This window comes from Erythranthe guttata, chromosome 12 (genome assembly GCF_056151865.1).
Source record: "Erythranthe guttata isolate IM_541 chromosome 12, IM_541, whole genome shotgun sequence".
Classification (NCBI taxonomy): domain Eukaryota; kingdom Viridiplantae; phylum Streptophyta; class Magnoliopsida; order Lamiales; family Phrymaceae; genus Erythranthe; species Erythranthe guttata.
Genome location: NC_142544.1, coordinates 3,949,539 through 3,974,594, shown reverse-complemented (window position 1 = coordinate 3,974,594; position 25,056 = coordinate 3,949,539). Strand labels below are relative to the sequence as shown.

The window sequence follows — 25,056 nt, the reverse complement described above, 5'->3', positions numbered from 1 at the left end:
TAAAAATACTAAAAAATATATGTAATTATAATTTATTGTTTATTTTGTAATTATTTTAAAATAATTTTTAGTCATAATAAAATAATAATTAAAAAAAAATTAATAAAAAAACAACAAAATGGTTATTGGATTCGAACTCGAAAAAATGGACACGAGGTCGAACCTGCCAAAAGAGGCAAACTCGACTCGTTCATACCGAGAGTTGCTTGGAAAAAGACTATCAACACCCGAGAGCTTTTAGGTAATTTTAAATCAGTATAAATATATCTTGATATTACAGTAGCAAGAGTCCACTTCTCCCATGTAAAATACCTTCCAAAAATAGATACAGAGCTCCAATATATATATCCATGGCGCAAGTCCTCACAGAAGAGCGCACCAACACCTTCCACAGCTTCTTCGAATCCTGGCTCGTCGAGCAGGACCACTACCTGGAGGAGCTCGTCTCCGCCTCCAAGCGCCGCCGAGTCCACGCCGCCGCGGACGACGACGACACCGTCCTCCGGCAGAAGATCGCCCGAGTCATCGACCACTACGAGCAGTACTACCGGGCCAAGTCCACCTGCGCAAAGACCGACGCGCTGCCCATGTTCAACCCGCCGTGGCGGAGCAGCCTCGAGGACGCCTTCCTCTGGATCGGCGGCTGGCGCCCCACCATGGCCTTCCACCTCCTCTACTCCAAGTCCGGCCTCCAGCTCCAGGACAAGCTCGCCGACCTCCTCCAGGGCCTCGCCGCCGGCGACCTCGCCGATCTCTCGCCGGCCCAGGTGAACCAGATCAACGACCTGCAGAGGGCCACCGTCAGGGAGGAGAAGGAGATCTCCGAGAAGCTTGCCAAGCAGCAGGAGAAGGTGGCGGATGCTTCCATGGTGGAGCTCTCGAACGCAGTCACGGAGGCGATGAGGAATCCCGCCGCCGCCGCCGCGGCGGATGACGGCGGCGGAGGACGAGTGGCGGCGGCGCTGGCGCCGAAGGAGGTGGGGCTGGCGGAGGTGCTGCAGAGGGCCGATGACTTGAGGCTGAAGACGCTGAAGAAGGTGCTTGGGGTGCTCAGCCCGATACAGGGGGTGCATTTCTTGATTGCGGCGGCGGAGCTCCACCTCCGCCTCCATGAGTGGGGAATGAAGAGAGATGCTGACACTGGTCATGCAGCCTAATAAATATTAAGGTAATTAATAATAATAATAATAATAATAAAATAATAATAATTATTATATTATGTATAATCAGTATTATCGTGGAGTTTAATGTTGTTTTTCGTGGTAGTTTAGTTTTTTTGGCCTTGGTTACTCTAGAACTCTATTATATATATTTTATATCTTTCTTATTATATAAAATAACTATGCTTTGTGTCAATTTTATTATTTTTTGGTTAAGGCTGTTTTTTTTTTTTTTTTTTTTTTTTAATACCTTATATTCATTTTTTTTTTTTTTGAGTAAATTCAAGTCCATTACAAGTGGAAGTAGGGGAGGGGGACTCGAACCCTAGACCATTACCCTATTGATAAAGGCTAGGTACCAACTCTCCTAATGAGGGTTGGTTAATACCTTATATTCATCTTACTTGATTGATTTTTCGTATTTGAAAATATAGATGTATGATATACTGGGTGAAATTTAAAAGGTAATCATTGATTCACAAACACTCGCATATAAATTTTATTAACAAAAAATTGGGGTTGGATAAAATGCATTAGATTGGAATTAACATTTTTGAAATAAATTAAATTTAATATTTTTTTAAGTAAAAAGCTAATTTCGTTTTCGATTACTGAAAAGGAAACAAAGAAAAAAATCCATGCAACATTGGCTTTCAATTGGTGGAAAGATAATAGTAATAATAATATTGATCTTATAAGTAGAATAGAATTTATGAACCGTTTAGAAATTCATACACATTGGCTTTCAATTCAAAAGAAATGAAAAATCGAAATTTTCAAAATACGGAATGAAAATTATTTTCGTTCTAATCTTTCACGGTATAATTTTCCATTCTCCTGCACCATTAAAGTATTATGTTTTCAATTATTCACTAGTATTTCACTCGTGCACTGAACATACTTTAATTTTAAAATGAAAATTAATAATAATATATAGGGTAAATTACACACACCCCCCTGACGTAAGCTTAAATAGCTGTAAGGTCCCTGTGGTATCGATAATTACACTTAGCCCCCTGAAACGTAGTCAGAAACTCTAATGGGATAATGAATTGGATACGTTATTCCGATAGGGTTCTAACGGACTATTGGTTTCAGAAAGTGGTGAAGACAACAAAGAGCTATGGGGTGACATGGCTCCCCGAACATTCCCGAAAATTTCTTAAATCACCCATAGCTCTTTGTTGTCACCACCACTTTCTGAAACCAATAGTCCGTTAGAACCCTATCGGAATAACGTATCCAATTCATTATCCCATTAGAGTTTCTGACTACGTTTCAGGGGGCTGAGTGTAATTATCGATACCACAGGGACCTTACAGTTATTTAAGCTTACCTCAGGGGGGTGTTTGTAATTTACCCTAATATATATATATTTGTAACAACTCTAATTCAAGTGAAACAAAATGAAAGGAAATAAAAAGAGATAATCTTTATTTTTTAATTTAGAGTCGTAATATATGAAATTCAATTAAATATTAAAAGAATGAGACGTAAAGCGCGTGAAACGCTATATGAAAATTAAGTGAAAGGGTAAATTGCGGCCACCCCTTAGGGTAAGGTCAAAAAATCCCTTCATGTTTAGGTAATTACAATCATCTCCCTCAACTACAGTCTTTTTCCACGTCCACCCTTATGGTGTCAAATTCAACATAATCTTTCAAAGTATATCGAATGTTCTCTAGTCTGTACTCGTTTTTGTGCAATAATGCATAATACAAGAATAATATGTATAATTAGTACCATCCTGGAGTTTAATGTTGTTTTCGTTTTTTTGGACTTGGTATATATATATATATATATATATATATATATATATATATATATATATATATATATATATATATATATATATATATATATATATATATATATTCTCCAAAGCACAGGACATATAATTTTTTTAGAATGGAAAGAAAAGTACAAAATATCAGAAAAATAGTTATTAAATGAAGCCTTTGGGCACTTATGAAATGGTAATGAGTTGAGAAATAAATGTGGGAAAATCGTTGGAGCCAAACAAAAATAAACCTGAAACAGAAATGTGGAAATATCAAATAAGCTCAATAAATAATCGTCTATCGACCAAATATATTCTATCTTTACAAACCATCATCAGTAAGCAGCCGATAAAATTCCATTCAAAACACCAGAGACCTGAAAATTAGCTTATAATAAAATATTACAACTATATATTACTATAAAGGTTTATATAAGACATCATCCATAAAAAATAAATACCATCATCTATAAAACGTCGTATTATGCTACACAATGTGCATATAACGTACACCCAAACAAGGAGACGACAATTTAGTTATTTATGAAAATTTAAGGTGCAAAGAAGATAAGCACATTAGTTTAAGCAGCGCAATTTGTAGCAAATAAGCCGAAGGTCGGAATCCATGAAACAGGAGTCCGAAGAAACTAACCGAGAAAATATATAAAAGAGACAATAGAAAGGAAGCTAAAGTTTATGTATGAAAAATGGGACGACTGATTAGGAATCGATGATGATTCGATCAACGAAGAGGCTTACACATATGCTATTTCAGACGGTTTAAGTACTGCAGTACATCCAGTTGCTAAGGCAGGTGCAACTTTCCATGTTGCCATTAACAAAGGGTAGTTCCTGTTAAATTAGGGGGAATTTAAAAAAAAAATGATCTAAGTTATAACAAAATAAATACGAAAATGGTTTAACCAAGATTAGTCTAAAAACAGAAACAGATGGCAAAATATGGCATAGATTTCTCTATTAAGGAATAAAGAGGGTAGAGGAACAACAATCCTTCTCATTTAAAAAAAAAGGGGGAAAAAAAGGAATTGATCAACCGAATAAGGACGACCAACCATGGTGTAATCAAACCAACAACTCCAATGAGTTCTTTATAAGCACATTTTATTTTATTCAAATATTAGCATCGAATCGTAAGATTTAAATAGATTAAGTTCAAGTCCTTTCAATTTATTTTATGTTTTTATTATATTATATTTGTTAATAATTTAATTAAAATTATTTAATAATAATGAATATGATAATTAATAATTTATTTAACATTATTTATTATAATCATTTTACACCTTTTGCTTATATTATTTCCTTGTTATAATAATCCTAACTCTAAATATATAAATATAAATAACACTGTAAAATGATTATAATAATTGTATAACTAATGTTTTATAAATTATTAATTGTCATATTGACTATTATTAATATCAAAAATCTCGACCAATAACAAATGCATATGTATTTAATTTTGAAAAATATAAAAAAAATACGATTTAATTTAAAAGAAAGATTGAATTTTGATTTTTTTTGAATTTTGAAATTTTCTCAATTATTATTTTCACTTATAAATACCCGTAATCCAATCTTCACGACTTTCATTTTATTTAGTTTATGTCTCAAGATCTTAATCTTTTCATTTTTTTCTAAAATTGTTTAGTCTTTAGTTTCAATATGAGTTTTTTTTTCTTTTTCTTGTAAATTATAAAAAAAATTTGGAAAACCAATTTGGACCCGGACCCACCTCCCCGCGGCTCGGTTTCGGGTCCCCTAAAAGTCGGAGCCGGACCGGCAGGTCCAAAGCGGACCCGGACCCAAAGCCGCCCCATGGCCATGTCTAGTCCACTGTATTGAATGAATAATGGAAAATTTGTAGCAAAAAATGTGAAATTGTTGATTGGGAAAGTGATGATGCTTTGAATAGATCACCTTAGAGAGTTGAAGTAGGATGAGCTGGAAGAACATAGTGGATCACTGGCTCACGAGCTTGATGACCTTGAGATACCTGCGATCATAGAACACGTAAACTAGGCCGGGGGTTGATCCGGCGGAAACCCCTCCGACGCTCAAGTCAGACGTGCGGATAGTGGAAATAGTCCAGAGAATACAGTTGATAGTATTGCTCAGTTAATAGGACGTACCTTAAGGAATGAGTTCAAACCTTTATTTATAGCTTAGATGAGAGTTTAGATGAGATTGTTGGGCCCAAACCTTATTTGAAGGTGATTGGGCCTCGGTGATAGTGGTCTTAAATATTGGGTTCGTGGCCCATTAGGTAAATAAATTGTAGGCCCATTGGGTTGGCCCAATGAGGCATATCATTAAGCCCCCCACTCTCGAGTCGATGTGGGGGCCATGTTGGAATGGGTTCCAGATCATGTCGAGAGTAGAAATTGTAGTGGTCTTGTGTCGGCGTATGGCCTAATGGTGTGCGAAAACGCGTTGGAGCGTGTGTCGGAGGGGCGTGAAGGCGCGTTGGCACGTAGCGTGACCAAGCTGTCGCGATGTAAGTTACTTGAGTCGTCGGTATTGTCTCGCGACGATGTAGTAGCTCGGATCAAGTTATCTCCTCGTGGGAGTTGTCTCGTCGCGGGGTAATAGAGTTGATCGAGTTTGCTCCTCGTGGGAGTTGTCTCGCGATAATGTAGTAGCACGGAGCGAGTATTCTCCTCGTGGGAGTTGTTATTTATCGACAATGTCAATGTTTTGACGCGTTGCTTGTATGTGTTTACATATAGCCTTGTGCGTGATTTACTTGAGGAGGGGATCAGGCTCTCAAGATTTTTTTTTATGGGGATCGTGCCCCTTGTTAGACCTCGTGGGTCGTAAGTATGTTTGGACCGTGACCACGTTTTAATGAAAGACCCATCGAAAACAAGTAGATAAATTTGAGTAATCAAGCTGGCCAGGCTATATAGATTCCCATAATATCTCTAAGTGTTTCTAGGGTTGTAATCGTGATAACTTGAGCTTGCGATTATATAGTGAATTCCGGGCGAGTTGTCTCCTCATGGGAGTTGTCTCGCAGCGAAGTTGTAGGAGCATTTGACGCGTGACTGGGGAGCATGCAGATTTAGGTCGCTCTGAGCGAGTTGTCTCCTCGTTGGAGTTGTTTCGCAACGAGTCTTATTACCGAGCGAGGTGGCTCTTCATGGGAGTTGCCTTTCAAGGGGTTCGTAATGTCGAGCGAGTTGGCTCCTCGTGGGAGTTGTCTCACTATGGTTGTAGGACCGAGCGAGTTGGCTCCTTGTGGGAGTTGTCTCGCTATGGGTTGTAGTACCGAGCGAGTTGTCTCTTTGTTGGAGTTGTCTCGGCTGTGGGTAGTAGTACCGAGGGAGTTGGCTCCTCGTGGGAGTTTCCTCGCAACGAGTTATAGGACGGAGCAAGTGGTCTCCTCGTGGGAGTTATCTCGCTGTGGTTTCGTAGACCCGAGGGAGTTGGCTCCTCGTGGGAGTTGTCTCGCAAGGGGTAATAGGACGGAGCGAGTGGTCTCCTCGTGGGAGTTATCTCGCTGTGGTTTCGTAGACCCGAGGGAGTTGGCTCCTCGTGGGAGTTACCTCGCAAGGGGTTATAGGATGGAGCGAGTGGTCTCCTCGTGGGAGTTATCTCGCTGTGGTTTCGTAGACACGAGGGAGTTGGCTCCTCGTGGGAGTTGCCTCGCAACGGGTTTGAAGGACCGAGCGAGTTTGCTCATCATGGGATTTGTCTCGCAAGCCCCCCACTCTCGATTCGATGTGGGAGCCAAGTCGAAAAGGATACTGGATCGTGTCGAGAGTAGATCGGTGTGGTGATGTACCGTTAATTGTTGGGGTGGTGTGGAGAAATAATAATTTTTATTTATCCGTTTGAGAGCGTGCGCAATTTGGTGGAGCGTGTTGAAATTCTCGTGCGATTTGGTGAAGCACGTCAAAATCTACGCGCAATTTGGTGGAGAGTAGTAAAAGTTGCGCGCGCTCCAAGACATGAGAGGAGGCGCGGATTGGAGAACGCGCGCGCATGGGGTCGCGCGCAATGAGGACGCGCGGCTATTGGGGCGGGCGCAATTAATGCGCGGAGAGAGAGAGAGAGAGTGATGGGAGGGTTGTGATTTGATGGGGGCATGGGGAGGCGCGCGGACAGAAAAAGTTGGAGATAGGGTGGGGTTTCGTGCTGTGCACGCGCTGAGAGAGATCAGTGGGGGCGCATGCGTTGCACGCGCGGAGAAGACCTGTAGAGTAGGCGCGTGGACGCCACACGGGGACTGTGCAGTTTTTTTTTTTTTTTTTTCTTTTGCTCGGCGCACAGACCGAGGCGCGCGATTGGGATTCGCGAGGCCGTCGCACGTTTTGTACGCGCGTTTCACCACTTTTTTTTTTTTTTTTTTTTATTCTTCTCTTTTCTTCTCTTTCTTCTTTTCCTTTTCTTTTTTATCTTCTCTCTTCTTTCTTTCTTTTCCTTTTCTTTTTTATTCTTCTTCTTTTTTCTTCTTTTAATTCTTCTTCTTTCTTCTTCTAATTCTTCTTCTTTTTCTCTCATTTTTTTTTTCTTTTTGATGGGCGCAAAATCGTAGATTTTTCATTCTGTCTTCATACTTGGTGTCGTTGGGTTTGCCCACTACTATTTCATTTGACGTTTATATTGCGAGATTCCAAGTGTCATTGACCTCATTGGAAGTCCAGGGATGTTGAAGGAGATTCTCAATGAGATGTCGACGATTGTCGTCGACCGTCTCGTTGTCGGGTACTGAAGTGAATTTCATCTCTTTTCCTCTTGGAAGGAGGGAGGGCTGAAGCCTCTTCGATGCGCATGTGTTTCTCAGCGCGACTTAGTAGCTCTTCCAGAGTGGTTGGAGGTCTTCCTGCAATAGATTCCTTAAATCTACCTTCCTTCAAGTTTTGTTGAATGATTCCAATGAGCATGCTTCCTCCCACGTTAGGAACTTCCTGAGTTGCCTCTACAAATCATTGAATGTAGTTGCGGAGGGTCTCGCCCTCTCTCTGGGTGATAGTGAAGAGGTACGCGGGAGTCTTAGCGTACTCTTTGTTGATAGCGAAATGGTGGGTGAAACGATCCGTTAGTTGGGAGAGAGCTTCAATTGACCCAGTGGGCAAGGAGTTGAACCAGCTCAATGCTCGTTCGGAGAGCGTTGTTCGAAACATCTTGCACATCGCCGCATCAGTTGGGCCATATAGATCTGTCAGGGCGTAAAACTTTTCAAGGTGCTCCTGTGGGTCACTAGTTCCATCGAACTGCGGTAGACTCGAGACCTTTACCCGTTGGGGTAGTATCTCATTGATTATTGCGACAGTGAAGGGACTGCGCCTTACTGGAGGTATTGCCCGTCCACCAATGGGATTACCTATGTGGGGAAGGTGATTTGAGCGAGATACCTCGACTGTTAATTTCATCATATCCACCATTGCGTGGAGGAGCTCGTTGGCGTGAGGCGTTGGGAATAATGTTTTATTTTTTGAGTAGGGAAGCCATATCCGACTCTTGAGATGGGATGTGAACCCACTTGGTGTTGAAAGGTAAGGGTGATGTCCAACCTTCGGATGGGATAGCCCCCAACTTTAGGATGAGGCGATAACGAAACCTTGGGATGAGATGCCCAACCTTGGCGATGTATGGTGCCACTGATTTAGTGGCAACATGAGTTGAATCTTCCGTGATCATACGCTGAAGGTTTTCTTCGGTTATCTGAACCGTTCGAGGAGTAAGTAGAAGTTGATCTTGTTGAAGCTTCCGCGATTATACGCTGAAGGTCCTCATCGGTTATTTGAACCGTTCGAGGAGCAAGTAGACCTTGGCGAACGAAATATTTTGGGGGCAGAGGTAAGCCCCCAGGGAGTCGATAACCCTTGGCGAGCGAAATATTTTGGGGGCAGAGGTAAGCCCCCAGGGAGTCTATAACCCTTGGCGAACGAAATATTTTGGGGGCAGAGATAAGCCCAGAGAGTCGATAACCCTTGGCGAACGAAATATTTTGGGGGCAGAGGTATGCCCCCAGGGAGTCTATAACCCTTGGCGCACGAAATATTTTGGGGGCAGAGGTAAGCCCCCAGGGAGTCGATAACCCTTGCTAGCGTTGAAGGGCCTCACCGGTTGTCTGAACCGATCGAGGGGCGGGAAGAAGTGGATCATGTTGAGGATCTAGTGGGACATCACGAGGAGGGTCTCGTGGTGGATCCCGAGCATGGGAAGGAGGAAGTGGCAAGCCAGAGCCTCCATGAGGTGGGAGGTTGTTAGCAGTGTCACACTCCCCTGAGCAGAAGTGTCAAGGCCATCTTGCGCGCTACGTGATCTTGTTTGCCTTCCCACAGACGACGCCAAAATGATGATGCTTTGAATAGATCACCTTAGAGAGTTGAAGTAGGATGAGTTGGAAGAACAGAGTGAGTGGATCACTGGCTCACGAGCTTGATGACCTTGAGATACCTGCGATCATAGAACACGTAAACTAGGTCGGGGGTTGATCCGGCGGAAATCCCTCCGACGCTCAAGTCAGACGTGCGGATAGTGGAAATAGTCCAGAGAATACAGTTGATAGTATTGCTCAGATAATAGGACGTACCTTAAGGAATGAGTTCAAACATTTATTTATAGCTTAGATGAGAGCTTAGATGAGATTGTTGGGCCCAAACCTTATTTGAAGGTGATTGGGTTCGTGGCCCATTAGGTAAATAAATTGTAGGCCCATTGGGTTGGCCCAATTAGGCATATCAGAAAGTAAGGGAAAGAAATTAAAGACAATTTAGCAGATATATGCTCATTTAAAATTAATTAGCAGGAAAAAAAAAAAAGGAATTTTGCATTTTATATACACAACCCCATGGACACTGAAACAACATTTCCACATTTCAAGGAGCATCAATAAAAAACCGAGCTTTGGCTTACATGTCTGAGGATATTTTAGTAATTTCATTGTCCACGTCAGTCAAAACAAACATGAAGTCATGCTCAATTTACTCAACAAAAGAAACATGAATTAAAAACAATTATACAATCATCTCAATCCCAAATCTTATCTAAAAATATTAACACACCCCTACCCATAGCTTGAAAGCAAAAGGGCCTTGATAGATATCAAACATAATAAAATCTGCATACGCAACCGAATATTTAATCCTATCCATAGTTTACTGACATAATACAATCAGCAAAATCAGTACTGCAAAATATTCACCCAATCATAGTTTTTGGGATAATAAAATCTGCAAAACAGCTCTCAAAACTTTTCATCCATGGATAGTTTTCAAACATTCTAAAACCTGCAAAGTAGTTTTAAGGATATGACACAGACAATACAACTACTACCACTAGTTAGACCCATCGGTCGGTGGTCCACCAACATTGGAACCACCAGCATCATGACCTCCACCAGCACCAGGAATCGGAACACCATCAGCATCTTGACCTCCACCAGCACCACGAACCGGAACACCATCAGCATCATGACCTCCACCAGCACCACGAACCGGAACACCATCAGCATCATGACCTCCACCAGCACCACCTCCACTAGCACCATGAACCGGAACACCATCAGCATCATGACCTCCACCAGCACCATGAACCGAAACACCATCAGCATCATGACTTCCACCAGCACCATGAACCGGAACACCATCAGCATCATGATCTCCACCAGCACCAAGAATCGGAACACCAGCAGCGGGAACAGGATGACCTGACAAACCAGAAAATATATTTATAAAATAATGAAAACAACAAATTCAATTTAAATTACGAATAACTATAAAACTCAAAAAAAGATTAAACAATGATTACCTGGAATGAAAATTGAGCTAAATAAATCAACTTGCGCAACTATGATCCGAGCCAATGAAATTAAAAAAACCAAACGATTGTTGATCATTAAACAAATTCTATCAAGTGTTCGAACTTCCATATTGGGCTCATGATCGTCAAACCTATCCGTTGGAAATACCAAAGGACCAATAATCCCAGCCGCACCAGGTATATCCTCAGCTTAAAAATACAATAAAAAAATTTAGTACCGAAAGTATAACTTAATACACACATAAAACAAAATAAACTAACCTCCGAAGTGTAACAAAATCATGGTTGTCCACACGTTTCTCAATGAAGGATTTGGGAGAAGCATCTTACGTATTAGAAATACGGATATATAGAGATAGAGCAAGAAAGATGCTTGGCTTATCCCAAAGCCTGTACATAGACACCGTTATGAAATGGTTTAGCATGAAATAATCAAGAAGGGATTATTGCCAATGTCCCATGAGGTTCGTCTCTCGAAATCCATGTGTCTTCAGACACCTAGTGAAATCGAAGAGATGAAAAGGACGCCTTATGCTTCTGCTATAGGAAGCATAATGTATGGCATGATGTGTACTAGACCCGATATCGCGTATGCTGTGAGTGTCACAAGCCGATATCAGTCTAACCCCGGTCCAGCTCACTGGAAGGCCGTGAAAGATATCCTCAAGTACTTACGAAGGACTAAGGATATATTTTTGGTCTATGGGGGTGCCGAGTTGAAATTAGAGGGCTTTACCGACTCTAGTTTTCAATCGGATGTGGATGACTCAAAGTCGAACTCGGGATTTATATTCACACTTAATGGTGGTGCCGTGTGTTGGAAGAGTTTCAAGCAAAGCACGACGGCCGATTCCACTACCGAAGCTGAATACATTGCAGCGTCCGAAGCTGCAAAAGAACGGACTTGGGTAAGGATGTTCATCCAAGAGTTGGGTGTCATTCATAATGCTAATGATCCAGTACCGTTGTACTGTGATAACACCGGAGCCGTGGCGCAAGCTAAGGAGCCGAGATCTCATCAGAAGTCCAAACATATTTTGAGGAAGTATCCTGATAATCGGTTTTCTCGTTTGTCTACTAGAGGGAATTGGAACTCGATAAAATTAGTGGGAGAACAATTAAATTACATAAGTCCAAACATTTAATTGTAAAATTCATTTAATACGAATCCCTAATAATCCTTTTCTTTAAACCTCTCAGATAATCATGTCTAACAATCCCATAATGTCAATTCTCGACAATAAACTCAATGACCCTAATTACCTAGATTAGTTGCGTGGTCTTAAACTTGTGCTAACCGTTGAGGGGCGTCTCTATGTCCTTAATGAGAGACTTCATGCCACTAAGACAAAATAAGGTAAAGTAATAAATAAGTCAAAATATAATAAGGATTAATTAAGGAAAAAAGTCCACAAATACAAGAAATGTAAAAGTTGTGTTATAAAAGGCAAGTAAACTCAATTGAAATAGATGAAATAAATGTGCAGTCAAAATTGGAGATGTGAAAACATCAATTGTGTACCTTGGCTTTATATATTATAGAGATAGAGATAATCGATTTTAATTTGAAATCTAAAAATTTAAAAAAAATTCAAAATATAATAATGTATTCCAAAAATTTTAAATTTCAGATTAAAATAATTAATTTTGATTTGAAATCTGAAAATTTAAAAAAAAAATCGGAATAAAATTTCAGGTTAAAAATAATCGATCTTAACTTGAAATATGAAAATTTAATATATATATATATATATATATATATATATATATATATATAATGTATTAATACAATCGTCGTCTTAATATAATAACATATTATAAAAAAAACAAATTTTATAAATTAATCCAGTATAATTGGTTGAGCGTATAATAGAAATACGCAATTTCAAATTATTATTATAAATAATTTTTTTTTATTGAATGGATATTTGTATATTCCAAAAAAAAAAGTACCGTATTTCTTTATTTTATTATTTTAATATTAAAAAAATGTTTTTTTCTGAAAATTATTTGAATATTCGTAAAAAAATTGAGTATCGAGAATTTTTTCAATAAATGTATTTTGAAATACTGAAAATATAAATAAGATTTTTTTATTTCGAATTTATAAAACATTAACTTTGGAAATAATCTATATATAATATAAAAAGAGGATCTATGCCTTCAATTAATCCAAATTCACTCGATTTTCTCTCTACATCGGCCTCTCTTTCTTCAATTTCTCCCTCAACCATAACTCTCTCTCTCTCTCCATTGGCATTTTCTTCCATCTCTCTCTCTCTCTCTCTCTCTCTCTCTCTCTCCATTGGCATTTTCTTCCATCGATTTTTTAATATATTTGCAACTATATATTATGTATTATATTATTGATATTTTTTTTTGTTTATTGTTTACATAATTTGTAACGTATAAACAAAACAAACAGTTTGTTGAGGCGATGTTCTTCAACAAAACAAAACAACTAGATTATTTAGAAGTAAAAAAGTTCACTTTGAAGTTCAAGGTCGTTGTTCTTCAACAAAAACTCACTCGAGCTAGAGGATTTTTTTTTTTTATATTATTGATTTTTTTTTTTGTTCCATGAAGTTTTTTTAATGTATGCACATATATAATTCATCCATGTACGATTGTATTTATTTCAGTTTTATTTTTTAATATGAAAGTTTATTTTAAAATAACTTAAATCTCATGAACCAACTACATGTTCATCTATCTAAGTAACATGTATATTTATGTATAAATACATGTACTAAATCATATTATGTATTTCAATTACTTTTTTTTAAGTTTTCGTAATTAACACAATTTAACACAATTTTCTGCTTATGTTTAAATGTATTCCATCCAACCTTTATTCCATTTAGAAAATATTTAAAATCTTTATATATGACTGAATTTAATGGCCTGTTATATTAAAATCCACGTAAAATCATCAGTCTTACCAATTACTCCCTCTAAAAATGTAATTAATATGGCCTTATTATAATATATTCTACGTAAAATCATCAGTCTACCAATTAGTTCCTCTAAAAATGTAACTAATAAGGCGTTATTATAATATAGAGGTTTTTGTGCATAAGTCCTCAACCAAGCATTTTTATTATTATAGGTTTATGGGCTATATCTCTTTCACCAATAAGCCCATCCCTTTAATATTTATTATAAATAAAGGAAACATTCATGTATATGACAATATTAGCCACAACCCTTTATACACAATTCTTAATTATAACCCCAATTTAGTATCAGTATCAGTATAAAAATCAGTATAAATATCAGTATCAGTATCAGAATTAGATCAATATCAATATCAATATAAATATAAAAATACGTATTAGTATAAAAATCAGTATCAATATCAATATAAGCATTAACATTAGTATCAATATCTGTATCAGTATAAAAATCAGTATCAGTATCAATATTAGTATGAGTATCAGTATCACTATCAGTATGAGTATTAGTATTAATATTAGTATTAGTATTAGTATTAATATTAGTATTAGTACTAGCATCTTTTCCCCGTGCGATGCACGGGATATTATTTCAAAAGTTAAAAAAAATAATCAAGTTAATACAAAATAAGAAAATATAGCACACTAACATGGTAAAATTTAACGAAGTAGTATAATTCATATTTTATATAACATTAGTTTTAAAAAAAAAATATATACATATTGAGATTTATAATCCAAATATATAGATTAATATTTAACTATTAGGGTAGAATTCTTCACGGTTTAGTTTCAATTTTGATAATGTTAAAAATTATAGTTAGAAATTAGTAGAGAGAAAATATTAAAAATAAATATTTACAGAAATATTAGTGTCAGTACCAGTATCAATGTTACTATCAGTAACAGTATCAGTGTTAATATTAGTGTCAATTTTAGTTTTGGTGTTAGTGTTAGTGTTAGTATTGGTGTTAGTATTAGTGTTAGTATCAGTGTTAGTATTATTATTAGTGTTAGTATTAGTATTAGTATTTGTATTAATATTAGTATTATTATTACTATTAATATTAATATTAGTATTAAAATTTGTATAAGTATTAGTAATAGTATTATTATTAGTATTAGTATTAGTATTAGTATTAGTATTAGTATTAGTATTAGTATTAGTATTAGTATTAGTATTAGTATTAGTATTAGTATTAGTATTAGTATTAATATTAATATTAGTATTAGTTTACTATTTGTATTATAATTAGTGTTAGTGTTAATGTTAGTTTTAGTGTTAGTGATAGTATTAGTATTAGTATTAGTATTAGTATTAGTATTAGTATTAGTATTAGTATTAGTATTAGTATTAGTATTAGTATTAGTATTAGTATTACTATTTGTATTAGTATTAGTATTAGTATTAGTATTAGTATTAGTATTAGTATTAGTATTAGGATTAATATTAATATTAGCATATTAGTATTAGTATTAGTATTGATTAGTATGAGTATTAGTATCAGTATCAGTAGCATTATCAGTATCATAATCAATGTAAAAATCAATATCAGTATCAGTTTCATAATCAGTATAAAAATTAATATTAGTAACAATATCAGTATTCATATTTCTATTACTATTAATATTAGTAATAGTATCAATATTAGTATTGGGATTAATATCAATATCAACATCAATATTTGTATCAGTATTAGTATTAATATGAGTACAAGTATCAGTATTGATATTACTATTAGTATCAATATTAGTAATACTATTAGTATCAGTATCAGTATTAGTAATTCTATTAGTATCAGTAATAGTACTAGCATCTTTCCCCGTGCGATGCACGAGATATTATTTGAAAAGTAAAAAAAATAATCAAGTTAATACAAAATAAAAAAAATATAGCACACTAACATGGTAAAATTTAATGAAGTAGTATAATTCATATTTTATATAACATTAGTTTTTTAAAAAAAATATATACATATTGAGATTTATAATCCAAATATATAGATTAATATTTAACTATTAGGGTAGAATTCTTCACGGTTTAGTTTCAATTTTGATAATGTTAAAAATTATAGTAAGAAATTAGTGGAGAGAAAATATTAAAAATAAATATTTACAGAAATATTAGTGTCAGTACCAGTATCAATGTTACTATCAGTATCAGTATCCGTGTTAATATTAGTGTCAATTTTAGTTTTGGTGTTAGTGTTAGTGTTAGTGTTAGTGTTGGTGTTAGTATTAGTGTTAGTATCAGTATTAGTATGATTATTAGTGTTAGTATTAGTATTAGTATTAGTATTAGTATTAGTATTAGTATTAATATTACTATTAGTTTTAATATTAATATTAATATTTGTATAAGTATTAGTAATAGTATTATTATTAGTATTAGTATTAGTATTAGTATTAATATTTGTATTAGTTTTAGTATTTGTATTATAATTAGTGTTAGTGTTAATGTTAGTTTTAGTGTTAGTATTAGTATTAGTATTAGTATTAGTATTAGTATTAGTATTAGTATTAGTATTAGTATTAGTATTAGTGTTAGTATTAGTGTTAGTGTTAGTTTTAGTTTTAGTATTAGTGTTAGTATTAGTGTTAGTATTAGTATTAGTATTAGTATTAGTATTAGTATTAGTATTACTATTAGTATTAGTATTAATATTAGTATTAGTATTAGTATTATTTTTAGTATTAGTATTAGTATTAGTATTAGTATTATATTCACTATGCCAAAACACATTTTAGGCGACGTTTTTTTGCGACGTAAAAACCCCGTTTGCGACGAAATTTGTAATTTTGCGACGAAATTTGCCGCGAAAAAAGTCAAAAAAGTGCCCGTCGCAAATATGTGCGACGTTTTTATTATAAAGTCGCAACCATTTGCGACGATTCCGTAGAAACGTCGCAATGTTGTAATTTTTTCGTCTACTGATTTATTGCGACGATTTTGCCAATACGTCGCACATTTCGTCCACCAACCGCGACTCATATATATCGTCGCAAATATTTTGCGACTATATTTTCCGAAATTATTTCGTCGCAATTGTTTTTAGCTTTGCGTCATTTTTTTGATAAAGTCGCACAGTTTTGTTACGAAATTGCGACGAATATAAAGTTATTGTCGCAAAAAAATTTCTGCTATTGCGACTAATATCCGGAAAACGTCGCAAATATATAAATATTTTTATTTAATATTTTACTGATTTTTATTTTAATTGTTATTTGACCTGTAATAATAAATAATTCCAATATAATTAAATACACAAAAGCATTAAACAACTCGCTTAAATTAAATAATCCAAAACATTCTTCCAAAACATAAAATCGTCGAAACATTCCAAAACACATAATCATCAAACACAAAATCATCCAAAAATTCTATCAAAACACAAGATAATGCAAATAACAACTTAAATCATCCAAACATGAAATAAAAGTACCCAAAACCAATGTTGTAGAGGAAACTAGTTGTCGTCGCCGGGTGGATTCTGGGGATGGAACTCGACACCTTGAGCCCTAAAATATTCGACCATGGCTTTCATAGTACTCTGCATTTGATTCATCTCGTCCTTTAAAGTCTGATTGTCTTCTTTCAAAGCCCTAAAATATCCAGACGTCTTTTCCTTGCTTTCATGTCTTGAAGTACTAGGAATATTCTGCTCGTGTCTACTGTTTTCATGTATGCTCCGACTTCTGCTCCGACTCCTGCTTCTGCTCCGACGAGAACTACCTTCTCTTCTGTCGTAATCCTTTCGATAGCTCTCACGTGATCTTCTGTCATAATCGTACCTCCTCTCTCTATCTCTATCTCTATCCCTGTCTCTATCTCTATCTCTGTCTCTATCTCTGTCTGAATAATCTCGATCGGGTAAATCACGACTTTGGCTCCGACGAGTGCTGGGCGACCTTCTGGAGTTTTCGTCTCTATCATAAGATGGAGTGGAGGTGCGGCGGACGGGAGAGGAGCCCCTAGTGGAAGCACGGTGAGGGGCCCGTTGACCGAAAGAGACCGAAAGTGATGCTTTGACCGAAGGTGGTCTCCTAGCACTCTCCTCTGACCCACGTGTTGACTCGCCATGACTCCGCAGTGTTTAGTGGGCAGTTTCATATTCTCGAGATTAGCTACTACAGTTCGCATCACTGGAACTGGGATTCGGGGGAAAAGCGTGTCGAAGTAGTACTGTAAAAAAAAAAAATCGAGAATATTTAATCTGAGTCGATAAAAGCATAAAAACAAAAGCTGGTAACGGCTAACCTGTCCAAGAAGCAAATCAATTACATACGCGTCCATTGTTGCCGTTCGGCCATTAGAACCCGGAGAAAATTCCTGGACAGATATTAACAATGACCATAAAACGTTAAGCTATCTGATAGTGACGATCAAAAGTGGACAAAATTAAAAGATCAAAGTTTATGCACGGCTACAAAGTTACGCTCCCACAGAAACGACTATACAATTTGAGACGAGAATATAATGCCATCAGCAGTTCAAAACCTTCAAAATAAACGAAAACCCCTAACAGGCAGATATTTTGGTACATATTAAATCCTGAAAACTAACGAGACTTTTTTTTTTCCGAACATGATCACCTGAACAAGAATCATGCTGACGCACCACTGAGGAATCGTAAATTCGCTCCACCTGAGCCATCAGGTGTCACAAAACAAAACAGAAGAATCCCGAATCATACGAAAGAGATTTTGTTCACATAGAAAAATCACCAATTCATTGCAATAAACGATTATAAAGTCATTAAAATTGGAAGCATGTCTCGGAATTTCCAATTAAATCCCGATTGATACAAGGAAAAGATGCCATAATTCCCTAGTCAATAAATGGTATTATGGTACTGCTTATTAACTAGTTGCTATTAGCAAAAACCGTGTAGCATGTATTCGTCTAATTTCAATTTGGTATTACTACACCGATAGATATCCATGCTGCTTCACAAAGTAACACGTAGAGATTCTTAATATATTATAGTTACTTCAAATTACACGATAACAAAATTGAAAAGTACATCATTAAATTACTGAATTGCCAGGCAGAATGAAATAAGCGGGGAAAAGTCACCTTTTTCATACCTCATCATCTTTTAGGTATGGTTCATACCAACTACATAAAGTCTTTGGATCTGCAACGTACCTTAAGTACAGAAGGACTTAAGGTACAACGGCGGGAGCGGGAGCGGGAGCGGCAGCGGCGGTGTGAAACAGGGAGGAGGAGCGGGAGAAGAAGGACTTCGGTGGTGGCTCGGCCTTAGTAATCGGTGATGTCGTCGGCACGGTGGAGAATATAGAAGCGGCGGCGGCGGTGTGGAAGATGGAGGAAGAGCGGAGGAAGCGGCGGTGGCTATCTTGTTGACTTCGCTGCACACCTCCTGTTGAACATGTGAAAAACTGTTAGTAATCCATTAAACCAAGAGAAGAAGCTGCTTATATTTACACTTATCCGAACTCACAAACTGATTAAGAAAATTGCCAATTATAGATCCCACGGTTAAAGTTTTAATAATTAGCAATAATCAAAATGAAGAGGACAAATTAAGCAACGTTAACTCTCTGAGATTGCACAAATTCGTATCAAAATCACAATAAAATATTCCCCATGAGAAGGTAAACCTAAATCAAAGTTAATTCATGAAAAGGGAAAAAAACACCTGATTTCTAGGGCATCGCTATATCAATCAACCGCTTCAGCATCAAGTTCCATGGAATATACGACCCACAAACCATCGATTCCTCAGCATATTCCAAGGAATTTACGCTGCACAAGGCCTTATGACGTCACCAGCGACGGCGACGGCGACGGCGACGGAATTTGCTTCGGCGGAGGAGGGGTGTGGGAGCAGCTGCGATTTTCGGCGGAGGAGGGGTGTGGGAGCAGCTGCGATTTTCGGTGGAGGAGGGGTGTGTGGATGTAAGTGTTCTGAAATTAGGGTCTGGAAGAGGGGATTTAATTTGGTTTTGCGACGTTTCTATTTATTAGTCGCAGGATCGAAAATATCCTTGCGACGTTTTACTATATTTTAGTCGCAACAACAAACTTATAAAAATAAATAACATTGCGACTTTACATTATAAAACGTCGCAAAAAAAGAAAATTGTGGAAAAAAAACGCAATTATATTGCGACGTTTCCGTCCATCGCACTATTTACGTCGCAAAACAAATTTAGAAATTTTTAATTGGAAAACCATTGCGACGTATTAATATATAAAAGTCGCCAATTTTTCAATCACTTTGCGTCGTTTCCCAATTATCGTCGCAACTATTATTAAGTAAAAAAAATAAAAATTATTTTTTTTCTCTTGCGACGAAACTGTCCATAAACGTCGCAATTTTGCGACATATTTATCAGATTCGTCGCCTTGTCTTCAGGGAACTTTTCGTTTTAAAGTTTGCGATGATTTCTGCGACGGAATTAAGAATAGTCGCAATATTTACTCATTTTTTTAAATTTTGAATTTAAATTATGCATTATTGCGACGATTTGTTACTAAAACGTCGCAATATGTGCGACGTTTCCGTAATCGTCGCAAATAAAACGTCGCCTGAAATGAAATTTGGCCTAGTGTTAGTATTAGTGTTAGTATTAGCGTTAGTGTTAGTGTTAGTGTTAGTGTTAGTGTTAGTGTTAGTGTTAGTGTTATTGTTAGTGTTATATGGACTTTTATACATCGCTATGTCGAGAGTTAAGAGTAGATGTTGCCCGCAAGCAAGTTTTTCAGTGACTACGAAGATATTCAGAAAAATTGTATATTATAATTCAGATACACATTTGTTGTTTCTATTATTTACATGTATAATTATTTTTTCGTGTTAGGTTTATTTGCAATTTATGCTAATCTTATTGTCGATTGCAATGGGTTTTTTTTTTTCTTTAATCAAAGTAATTTAGTATAAATTGTATTTGTTTTTTAATATTTTGATTTATGTTTTAATAATGTGTATCGCTGATAGCATTTGAACAATGAAAGATGTGAGTGTTACTTGCAAGGTATTAGATGAGTTGTAGGCCGTGTCAATGCATGTGTTATGAAACACTACTTTGATAATTAAGTTTCATGTTAAGGATTTGAGTGTATTGGACGAGATGGTTGTACCATTTGAGTCAGATAATGTATCTTATTATTTTTTTATCCCAAATTTTCGTATTTTATATTTTATTTTATCATTTATTTTGTCTAACTCAGTACTTCAATCAAATGGAATGGATTTTGTTTTTATGTTTCAAACTATATCGTGTTATATGCCAACTATTCAGAATTTCCGGATTATATCGTATTATATATCAATTATTCAAAGTTTTCGTATGATTGTTTTATTTAAAACGTTTTTTTTTTAAATTACCCCATATATAGCATTAACATCCTCTTTTCATTCATAGAGATATTCGATTCACCTCCTCGATGTATTTTAGCTATTAATAGTTTAATACACTTTAATTTTAGAATTGATCCCCGTGCATCGCACGGGTGTTCTACTAGTATATATACATTTGGTAATTGTTTAGATGAGTGTATAAATGTTAAATAGAAAATAACTTAAATACATACCAAAATAAAATTGACAACTCACCAATTGAAGAATTCACCTCATCAATTGAACTCCAACTAAGCAATTTTAATAAATGACATCATCATTTGCCACATGTCAATCATTGATGGCATAGATCCTCATCAATTGAGCGTCAACTTCTTATATTAAAAAATTGATTGACATGTGGCGAATGATAATGCTAATACTAAGACAAATACTAATATTAATACCAATATTAATATTAATACTAATACTATTACTAATACTAATACTAATATTTATTCCAATACTAATACTTTTACTAATATACAAATATTAATGCTAATGCTAATGCTAATAGTAATATTAACATGCTAATGTTGATGTTAATCCTAATACTAATACTAATCTATATCGTAACTATAAATGTAATCCAAATATTAATACTACTTCTAATGTTGATGCGAATTCTAATCTTAATTCTGATTTTAATGTTAATCCTAATCTGAAATCTAATCCTAATGTTAATCATATCCTAATATTAATTATAATCCTAATAATAATAATAATAATAATAATAATAATAATAATAATAATAATAATAATAATAATAATAATAATAATAATAATAATAATAATAATAATAATAATAATAATAATAATAATAATAATAATAATAATAATAATAATAATAATAATAATAATAATAATAATAATAATAATAATAATAATAATAATAATAATAATAATAATAATAATAATAATAATAATAATAATAATAATAATAATAATAATAATAATAATAATAATAATAATAATAGTAATAATAATAATAATAATAATAGTAATAATAATAATAGTAATAATAATAATAGTAATACTAATAATAGTAATAATAATAATAATAGTAGTAATAATAATAATAGTAGTAATAGTAGTAATAATAATAATAATAATAATAGTAATAGTAATAAATAATAATAGTAGTAATATAATAATAATAATAATAATAATAATAATAATAATAATAATAATAATAATAATAATAATAATAATAATAATAATAATAATAATAATAATAATAATAATAATAATAATAATAATAATAATAATAATAATAATAATAATAATAATAATAATAATAATAATAATAATAATAATAATAATAATAATAATAATAATAATAATAATAATAATAATAATAATAATAATAATAATAATAATAATAATAATAATAATAATAATAATAATAATAATAATAATAATAATAATAATAATAGTAATAATAATAATAATAATAATAATAATAATAATAATAATAATAATAATAATAATAATAATAATAATAATAATAATAATAATAATAATAATAATAATAATAATAATAATAATAATAATAGTAATAATAATAATAAGAAAAAATGAAAGTAAAAGAAAAATTGGTAAGAATCACATTGGTAAAAAAAAAAAAAAAAACTTTGAATAAAAATGAAAATATAAGAAAATTGGGATAGGAAAAATTAATGGAAGTTGCCAAACATAAAAAAAATAAAGAAGTAAGGAGAAATAAAAGAATTTTACCGAAACAACGGATATTAAAGAATACAAATAATGCTGCGAAAAAAGAAAAGAAAAAAAAAAGAATGTTAACAATAACATAAAGACATGATAATAAAAAATGAAACAATATTAATTAAACAAAGAATTTAAAAACAAAAATTTGTTGTTACATTGTATACACTTATTTGTTTTTATTAAGTGTAACAACGAATATCAATGAAACCAAAACATCAAGAAGAACATAATACATTGAATTCCAATTTGTTAAAGATTATGCAAGATCCAGAGCGTGAAACGACTTTGATTGATTCCCTACATCAGACGCACATACATGGATCGAAATTAGGGTCAAAATACGCGTTGCAAAGAACACATTGTTTGGACTGAGTGCAAACAATTTTTTTTATCTTCATAAAGTACGAACGACTTTATTTAATAAACTGCATGAAAACAATTAAAAAAATATATTAAAACTAAAACCCAAAAGAAAAAAATACAAATAGTACTAATATGTATATATAAAAATAATTATGAATATAAAACTATGCATATATACTTATAATAATCTATAAGAAATGATAAAAAAAGATGTAATATGAAACTGTATAATACGAACATTGTGCACTTTTGTAATCGAATGGTGGTAGACAAAATGAAATGAACATTGAGGGGTTTATATAGTATTGAAAATGAACTTAATTCTATGGAAAAATTAAATATTCAAAAGATTTATATATTAGTAAATGAAATCAAATCAAACAAATAAAGGAAACACCAAAAAAAAAAAAATAACTTGTAGAAAAAAATCTTGAAATAAAAAAAAATTAAATATGAAGATACGATTTTAATTTTTACCATTGAATTTTGAATTAAAGTGTAAATTAAATCAATCAAAGATGATATAAAGGAATCTTGGAATATTAAAGACTCCTTTGTATTGGTGATTTGATATTTTAAATATGTAATACATGATAATTTAAAATAGTAATTGACAAATATAATGCATAATCTAGTGTATAATTCGAAACATACTATATATTAAATAGTGTATTCGAAATATACTGCATTTAAATTGTTAAAATATACTGCATTTAAATTGTTAAAATTTCAAATTTCAAAATATTGCATATTTATTAAATAGTATAATTATTTTTAATTTGAAATATGGTATAATAAAAATTATATACAAAAGAATTGTATATTTATTAAATAGTTCAATTAAAAAATAAAACATTTTTTTATTATTATTTTTAATGGAATGGATATTCGAATATTCCAAAATATTGAAAATTAAAAAAAAAAAACAACAACAACAACAACAACAACATATTCCTTTATTTTAATATTTTAGTATTTAAAAAAAATGTTTTTTTCTGAAAATTATTTGAATATTCGTAAATAAATTGAGTTTCATGAATTTTTTCAATAAATATATTTTGAAATACTGGAAATATAAATAAGATTTTTTTATTTCGAATTTATAAAATATTAACTTTGAAAATAATATATATACATGTGGTAATTATTAAATGATTGTGTAAATGTAAAATAGGAAAGAACTTAAAAACATACCTAAATAAAAATGTCACCTAATCAATTGAAGAATCCATCTCATTAATTGAACTCCAACTAAGCAATTTTGATAAATGACATCATCATTTGCCACATGTCAATCATTGAGGGCATAGATCCTCTTTTTATATTATATATAGATTACGAAAGATAATCTTATAAGGTGAGTATTTCCTGCGGCTCTATGTTCTTATTATTCCTTTAGGCTTTCCTTATGTATTTGCTTTTGGATGTGAATTGCGTTTTGGTTTAAGATAATGACAGATCTGGGTTTGTTGTATTTGTTATCTTTCTTTGATTTCTGTTTATTTTTGCGTCGGAGTCGAATCGAATTTTGTGGTGTTTAAGAGATGATATTAATAAACAAAATTAATCTGAAATCACAGGAAAATGGCAATGACAAGGTTGTCACTAGAAGGCTACATAAATGAATTCCGAAACACAGTAGAATCAACTCGAAGTAAATTGGGGCAATTCATGGATCTCTCTACGGGGCCGCAGAACAACGACCAAGATCGAGATTTGTGGGTCCAACTATGGCAACATTTTATGGAGATGAAAAGGTTGATGATCAACACATGCTACTTTATGGATTCTTTCGCAGATCCGGTGAGGCTTTTCACCCAAGAAAAGATTCAAGAGACGAGGGCCCTGTCCAACTAGTGAATGCTTACAGCCATGAAATATGTCGTTACGCCATGCAAGCCCGTACT

General features: G+C 33.7%; 1 protein-coding gene and 1 pseudogene across 2 annotated transcripts; one reads left to right on the top strand and one right to left on the bottom strand.

The window, feature by feature from the left end:
* The first annotated feature begins 296 nt into the window (after positions 1-296).
* Positions 297-1,356, top strand: LOC105959863 (protein DELAY OF GERMINATION 1). Its single transcript, XM_012984023.2, has one exon. The coding sequence runs from the start codon at positions 351-353 to the stop codon at positions 1,155-1,157; it is 807 nt and encodes a 268-aa protein (XP_012839477.2). The 5' UTR covers positions 297-350; the 3' UTR covers positions 1,158-1,356.
* Positions 1,357-16,962: 15,606 nt separating this feature from the next.
* On the bottom strand, positions 16,963-19,321 carry LOC148766256 (uncharacterized; annotated as a pseudogene). Its single transcript, XR_016034934.1, has 4 exons — positions 18,777-19,321; positions 18,282-18,333; positions 17,947-18,018; positions 16,963-17,871 (listed from the first exon to the last, which is right to left on the bottom strand). The product of XR_016034934.1 is annotated as an uncharacterized LOC148766256 (transcript).
* Between the last annotated feature and the right edge of the window lie 5,735 nt (positions 19,322-25,056).

What these genes read in the sequence shown, in the direction of transcription:
- LOC105959863 (XM_012984023.2), top strand. Translation starts at nt 351, where the DNA reads ATGGCGCAAGTCCTCACAGAAGAGCGCACCAACACCTTCCACAGCTTC.